Source organism: Nicotiana tabacum, chromosome 24, assembly GCF_000715075.1.
Source record: "Nicotiana tabacum cultivar K326 chromosome 24, ASM71507v2, whole genome shotgun sequence".
Classification (NCBI taxonomy): domain Eukaryota; kingdom Viridiplantae; phylum Streptophyta; class Magnoliopsida; order Solanales; family Solanaceae; genus Nicotiana; species Nicotiana tabacum.
This window is the reverse complement of record NC_134103.1, coordinates 105309017-105317067: the sequence shown is the minus strand read 5'-3', so window position 1 is coordinate 105317067 and position 8051 is coordinate 105309017. Positions and strand designations below refer to the sequence as shown.

The 8051-nt window shown below is 35.4% G+C and overlaps 1 protein-coding gene across 2 annotated transcripts; it reads left to right on the top strand.

The window, feature by feature from the left end:
- The first annotated feature begins 391 nt into the window (after nucleotides 1-391).
- LOC107806800 (nudix hydrolase 16, mitochondrial) lies at nucleotides 392-4986 on the top strand. 2 transcript variants are annotated; one of them, XM_016631039.2, is made up of 4 exons: nucleotides 392-649; nucleotides 2550-2664; nucleotides 3327-3410; nucleotides 4547-4986. In XM_016631039.2, exons 1-4 carry the CDS (start codon nucleotides 579-581, stop codon nucleotides 4814-4816), a joined length of 540 nt encoding a protein of 179 aa, XP_016486525.1. In that variant the 5' UTR covers nucleotides 392-578; the 3' UTR covers nucleotides 4817-4986. The 2 variants fall into 2 exon arrangements, with proteins under 2 accessions (XP_016486525.1, XP_016486526.1); XM_016631040.2 differs by lacking the exon at nucleotides 392-649 and adding an exon at nucleotides 1797-1981.
- The last annotated feature ends 3065 nt before the right edge of the window (nucleotides 4987-8051 follow it).

Below are 8051 nucleotides of genomic sequence, written 5' to 3'. Positions count from 1 at the left end.
TATACTCTATAATTTATACTGTGTCAAATATTTTGAATTGTCCTAAGACGAAAAGAGTACGAACAGTAAGCTCATTGGCGATGGGTCTAGTCTTTGTTTCGAATGTTATGGCAAAAATCCACTAGGTTGTAAATCAAACAACGTGAATTTTTCTACAAGGATTTTTCTTTTTTTTTATTCCTTGTTTTTACTTTTTTATTTCTATGTTTTTTTCAAGTATCCACAAAAAGTTCGTAAGCGAACTGAAAACAAAAAAAAAAAGTAAAAACTTACAGTAATAATAATAAATAAAATATTTAAAAATTGACTGACTGACCACGTCAGACCCCATGTTGCTCCGATTCATGCGCTGCTTTTAACACCCTTTTCCCTTTTTTCTCCCTCTTTTCACCATTGTTTCTCAATTTTTCTGACAAAACCAAGAAAATGGGAACAACTTTTTTTGCTGTTTATGAAGAGAAAAAAGGTTGAATTTTTACAATGCAGAAGGGATAAATATGGTTAAGGGCTTTATGCATTATTGGATTTACCAGCTTTAGCAATTTTTTTTGTATATATTAATAGATATTTGAATATAAATGTCTGAATTGGTAGCTCGAACGGGTCGGCATCAACAGCGATATGAAGAAGGTTATCGACTCATTGCTGGGTATCTTTCTTTTTCCTTTTCCTTATTTAATTATTCTCTATTTCGTTTGGATTTATTTTGCTTTTTGCTCATTAGGTTCTGCTTGGTTCTTATTATTGAATGTGGGTATTTTTGGTATCTGATTTTTCTCTAAGTTTCAAGATTTTGTGCTCGTTCCTTTTCTGTTATTAGGCATTTGTAGTTCTTTATCTTAGCTTTTTCTTTTGTTAAATTTGCTTGAGGTATTGGGTTTGTGCAATTTGATTTGAAGAAAAAGGGCAATCTTTTAGCTTTTTGTAGACTAATAAAGCTTAGTGTCTTAAAAACGTTGAAGTCTTTTGTAACTTAAGGGTGTGGCCTAGTGACCAATGAAGTTGATGGAGAACCACGAGGTCTCAGGTTCGAATCTAGCGGGGGCAAAAAGAAAATACTTGGTGAATTTGCCCAAGACCCAATACTTGTGCTCGTGGTGGTAGCAGATACCCGGTGGAATAGTCATGCCGCAAACTGGCCTACAAGTGGGGTTTGGAGAGGGTAGATAGTACGTAGACCTTACCCCTACAGTGAATGTAGAGAGATTGTTTGCAGTAGACCCTCGGCACGAGAGAAAATGAAGGTCTACCCTCCCCAGACCCCACTTGTGGGATTATACTGGGTTTGTTGTTGTTGTACGGTAGTGTACCCGTACACTACCGTCATTGAAAAAAAGAAGAAGTTGAAGTCTTTTCTAAAGAGTAGTACTCAAGAACTGTTAAGACATGTTGGAATAGGCTGCCATTGTTCTCTTTAAGTTGCTTATTAAAAAAGAAGTAAAATTTGAGGAGGTAAAAGAAAAACAATGAATCTTGTAAATCTGGAATGTAGGAATTGGGTGGCCCTATCTGGTCTGAGTTAATTTTATGTTTTTGGTTTTCCAATTCAACATTATTTATAATTTCTTTTGGAGGCGGTTTGTGATTGGATAAGCTTAAGATAAATCAGAATTGGGGTTATAGACTTATAGGGGTGAAATAATTTTTGTTTCCCGCTGTTTCTTCTTATCGTAATTTCTTTTGCTGATCCAATCAGAAGGTAGCTATCCTTATCCTTCTCATTACACTTACTCTATATCTAGTTTTGGTTCTTATTTTGCTTAACATCTCCTTCGAGATGGAGTCATAACTCATAAGCCATGGCATAAAACATAAATGAAGCACAAAAACCATGTAGTGAATCTCTCGTTATCTTCATCATCATGAGTGCAGAGTTAATTGACAGCAGTGAACAAAGAATCCATTGACCCTATCACGATCAAACTGGTACCATGGCTCCACTGAGACAGTCATGCGATGAGATTATTCTAAGCTCAAAAAGGTGAGAAGGAAAAGCACTGAGCACTTGCAGTGACTGGATCTTCCATGTTCTATATTGTTAAGGATAGTTGATTTTCGAGTATTTTGCTGTTCGGACTCTTCTAAGGGTATGTGATGTAATAGAATACGTGATGTGTGATTAGAAAAGTTATAGAGAAGCAACAGCACAAAGTAGAAAAGTTCAGGAACACAAGAGAAATCCTTCCGTGGCTAGAAAGTATCGGAAATTATGCTCTTAGAATAGAAGAAGTATATGGATTTTATGGAGCAAAAGTCTCTTAATCTTTTGGCTCCTAAAGTAAGCTCAGATCTGAAATTTTAGCTCTTCCAATCAAATACTAAGCATGTCTCTTAAAGTTGTCTCTCAATCTCTCTTTATTATGGGTTTCAGTCCCCTGGTAGTTGGAACTTTTGTTGATGACTTTCATTTGTCAAAATTCTTTTAATTCTTAAAGGATGTGAAAACAGTGGGCAACTACCCCTTTTTAACTTCCTGGGTTTGCATTTGAAATCAGAATAATATTTTCTCGGAACCTGTCTATTCTGAATTCTCACCAGAGTTGCTGCAGGTGTATTCCGTTTAAGTTCAGGGATACGGAACAAAATGGTGGTGACACATCCAAAAAGATAGTCGAAGTACTGATGATAAACTCAACAAGCGGGCCTGGTCTTCTGTTTCCGAAGGTGAGAATTGTTCTATTGGATTTCGAGCAATATGTTAAGGTAGTTCTAATGATTAAAGTGTTTTCTTGGGCTATCATTAAGTTACCTTATGTGACTTTGTCTTCTGATGGATTTGATCGTAAGGTCCTTTTTAGCACTTTGTATTTTAACCTCATAACTAAGAGATTTGCTGACATTCTTCCTCCACCGTGAAACTGAACCTTACCAAGTTTAACAACGAAAAAAATACCAAGTTTTACGTTGACGATTGACAAGCTTCACTCTTTAATGTTCTTGTAAAATACAGTAACCATGTTTCACATGCTTCATTCTCTTTATGACTAATTATGCTAGTTATATGTTGCTGCATTGCAACCTGGTAGCACTACTAGTATTTTATTCAATCAAAGGTAGACAAGCATCAGCGCATACTTGAACCAGTGAATTGGCATTTACAGTTGGTTCTCCTTTTTTTCTTTCAGACATTACACTTGACTTGATAGACTTCTTCTTCTTTTCTTTAATTGTTCTTTTTTTTTTTGGTTCCGGTTTCTGCTTTTTCAGTTATTAGCAGCACCACGATATTGGAGAATAAGCTCTTTCTATTCATGTTTATTTTGCCTTAGAGCTGTCAAGATGTCTATGAGTGCTGTTAATTGACATCTCTGTCTTTGTATATATAGGGAGGGTGGGAAAATGATGAAACAGTTAAAGAGGCAGCTGTTCGTGAAGCCATAGAGGAGGCTGGAGTTCGTGGGGATTTAGTGGTGAGATTGTTGTATCCTATCTTCATTTATTCTGTAGCATTTGGATACACTAATAAGTTATTCCCTGCCGCATGGAGGTTCATCATGCTTTAGTGGGTTTTGCTAGATGTATTTTGCATGTTAAGTAGACCACATTGGCAAAAGCGACATTTCCACTGCCTTTGAGCTTTGCATGTGGTCGTGTCTTTTTGTTGCTTAATCATCTTTACTCCTTTCTGCTCAGTAAGTTGTTTTATTATTAATGGGGTGAACTTTTTACAATATGATACTAATTCTGACCCGCTCCTTTTTAGCATCGTGATGTGATAAGAACTTCAATATAGTTCTCTCTTCCAAAGAAAGCTACTGTCGTCTGTAATAAAAATAATAGAACTACAATAGTCTATGTTGCTCGGACTCGGGTGCAAGTATCCGATTCATGTGCGGATCTAGAGTTTGGATTTTTCATCACATGAATTTTAGGATTCGGAGGTATGGATCCAGGTTCGGATAGGGATGTCGGGGTATGGATCCGGTTCGGATAGGGATGTCGGGGTATGGCTTATAAATGTATATTACGACTATATAAAGTCTATATTTCAACTAGTATAAAGTTATTGAACTAAAACTAATAAAATTTTATTCTTTATATCACATAATAGAAAAGCATTCTCATACTTAATATAACTATATATATATGACATAAACCCAAAAATCAAACCAAATGCCCAATCAATCTGTACTTCTTGGTCATAGAATGTAGTCAAAGTACCCAAGGTAAGTTGACCAAATCCGGTATGGATCTCACACCCATACCCACACCCATGACGTGTTGACACGGGTGCGGCTGGGATTTTGAAGAGTCCGCACAACACAAGTAATAACATTTAATGAAGGGTGAACTTTATTTTAGAATATTTTAGAAGAGTCGAAGCTAAAGTTCATTAATTGGTCCAAGTACAGTAATATTAAATTTATCATAGTAACTTACTAAAGAAATATACTTGTCTCAGTTTAGATTGTCGTCGGTCAACTTTTTGTTTTTAAACAAGTAACTTATATAAATAAACTTGTAGGTCAGCATATGTAGAAGTTATGTGATTCCCTTGTATTTTTGTTTTCCATGAATCCGTGGGATTTATACCTCTTCTTTTCAGCATTTTTTGGGATATTACCTCTTTAAAAGCAAAACACTTCAAGACGAGTACAGTCCAGAAGGTCTGTGTAGAGCTGCCATGTTTGCTTTGTTTGTAAAGGAAGAGCTTGATTGTTGGCCAGAACAGAACCGCCGGAAAAGAAGTTGGCTAACAATTCCTGAGGCAATTGAATGTTGCCGGCACCAATGGATGAGAGAGGCTCTTGAGGAAGGATTTCTGAAGTGGCATGAGGGTGGTATGGTAAGCACAATTAACAACGACGAGGACTAGTTTTTCTCTTTACTCCTCCCTGACCAACATTGAAGGTTTTTAGACCAATTTGAAGTTATGTTCTTTTAGATATTGAACCATGTTTTGATGATTTTTAACTGATTCATTGCTTTCCCAGAAAACTGATGGAGAACCAGATAGAAAAGAAACAAGAAAATTATTCCCATCTTCATCATTTTCTTGCTAACTACATTTGGTTACACAAGTAGTGGACTAACCATACTAGTCAGATTAACAGATGATGCTTTTCTGTGTAACTACAATTTCATGATCTATTCTTCATTTCTTGGACATAATAATGACAAGCATATTATGAACAGTCTACACAATATATTATCAATACTCTCTAGTGGGAGTACAAATAATGGTAAAAATTTACCCGCACCCTGTGATTACACCAAAACGATGAATGCAAGATGTGTATCTCGCATACACACATTTGTCACCTAACCGTGTATTCTCATTTTAATTTATACTAACTACTAAGGTTAAATTGTTTGGTTTGATGTAAACATTGGGTACGGGCAAAGTATTTACCGACGAAGAACCCTCTTGAAGAGGCTTCACTATGTGTATGCTTCACATTTTAAAGTTGTCTGATGAATGCTATAAGTGGCGGCAAAATTATTTTTATAGCAGAAACTATTATTTGGTTCTTCAATAAAGTTGCTGATAGACATGCCACATGTGATAGCCACCAGTAGAAGACATTTAGATTAAAGTGTGATCATCTCGCTTTAAAAGATTAAACATTTAGATTAAGTGATCACACAGTTCAATATGGTATCCGACCAAGAAAAGATTTTGGATTCGGAATTGAGGTGGATGGTTCAAACTCCATCAGCGATATAGTATTCCTTTCGCCCTCCACCCCTCCCTTGATATAATTAGGAAGGGAAAAAAGAAGGTTTGTATTAGCGAGTAATCAGGCTCTGTTATGAAGGAAAAAGAACTTCAATTACCTATTTTACTTGACCTGAAACTGAAAGAAATCTCAAAGTCAGATTAGAAGTACTGCTTAATTTTATAACTTTTTTCGAATTTAACATTATTCAATCTGTCTTGAAAGATCGAGGACTAGAAAATATATCTAGAAAAATGACAATCTTATCATGATTTACGGATGGTCTCAGAAAAATAATGTGGGAATTAAAGAACTTTAAACTTCTTTCTATTGATTTTTCCGATTTGTCAAAGAAGCTTCCTACTTTATTTATTACGTTGAAATTTTATTGTCCATCTTTTTCTTCGAGAAATACTACTATTCCGACTTAAGGAAGATGACAATCTCCAGAACACTAAGTACATTTTTTCGGTGTAAATGTGAATATTAGATTTTAAAATATTTTTACAGTTAACTTATATATTAGAAATTGAATCATATAGAAGTACCAGAAGTTAGAGTCTTTTATTTGACTCCAAAAGTAGTGACAATTCCATCTTATTCGAGGCAGACGAAGTACTTATTTCCCAATAAGCTAATTGTTTTTGTGTGCTATCTACTTTGGGAAAAAGCGGGATCTTTACATAAATAACCGACCATATTAATTGTTTACTTTTTCTAGTCATATATACAAATTATATATTAATTATACACAATTATACACATACAATATATAAATTATGCATATATTATATCTCCACCAACTATTTTTAATTATAAGTTATTAGGGGCGGCTATTTGGGTTAATTCTTCAAAAGCAAGCAAAAGAAAAGGAGATGTAGAACTAGAGTGGTTAGATGGAAGTATCATGAACTTCAAATCTTTATAGAGTTAAAAGTTTTTTTTAGGGATAACTTATAGATGACCTCTTAACATATTATTGTCTGATAATTTGGATGATTCTGAAACGAAAACATGCTGGGAAAAGCCTTGTGATGTCCCATATTTAGTACCTAGATTATGGGGAACTCCTACATGGACAAAGGATGCTATATATTGGATGACTGACTGCATGTGGTGACTATTGTGCTACTTGTGCCGCTTCTTGCGAATCATCTATAACAGTATTTGACGTTAAAAAAGAGAATTTTCGTCTCGTATCTCATCCGGAAGAAGAATGTAATAACCAGCTTTTGCCAAGTATACATGCTCATATGCACCTTTTTGAGACGTCAGGCCATGTGTCGTTCCGCAAATTTGCATTTCCGGCATGGGTGTGGCAACAATAGATATATGAGATAATAATTATAAATGGGGTCTGAGGACGAAAATCCGTGAAGTTTGACTTCTCGAACTATGCGCTTTGCCATCGGAATCCAATGGCATACTAAATGGGGAGTTGATCATCAGTGATGTAAATAGAGGAGTAGTTTTGGCCTACAATCTCCAATTGCAAACCACCAGAATGATAGAGTTTGACGAAATGGAAATCATCTTAGTTTTTTTTTTTTTTTTTGGGTAACAGGGAAAACCCGCCGCCGCTACAACCCCTGTCATAGCCTCTGCCCTTCGGGTGAGCATTTTGTGGTGAGCACTTTGTGTGCACTGGGTAAACCTCCCCTTGTGTAATAACCTACAAATCATACAGAGGATATAAATGAACTAAGCAAGCCATGTGCAACAAGCTCAACCAAAAAGGCATTGAGGGGGAATTGATCCATCATCTTAGTTTTTATTCATAGCAAAACCGTTGTTTCGCTGCGGGAAACTACTCCAAATTCAAAAACCCTGGCACTCACATCTCAAAACTTAGATATTTCCTATCTAAGCTGAAAATTATGTGCTCCAAAGTGTTTAGATTTATGAGGGATGAAGAATACTAAAAAATAGCAAATTTGCGACCGTCAAATCCGTCGGAAAACACGTGATCGAAATATATTTGCGACGGAATCAGTCGCAAATTGAATAATACGGGACATTTGAATCATACGTATGCATTTAACTTTGTATAGAAACTATCTAGCCCTTGGTATTCATATTTTTTTTTCCACATTCAATATTTTACTTTACCATATTTGCTTACACCTTGATATATAGATTGTTATATATAGTACTCTTAAGTGAAATATGTCTTTTGTAATATTTTTTAGCAACATATGTGGAAGGTAATGAAAGGATGTTTTGGATTCTTTTTGTTGATATCTCATCATCCTGTCAATGAGTAGCTAGTTTTGTGTTTCTACGTGGTATTAGGAAATTTAGCTAGTTTCTTAAATTTTATGGGGTTTGGTAATATGAAGTTTAGCTTGATGTTCTTTCTCCTCGTTTAATAGCCTTTTTGGCCTTTTTTTT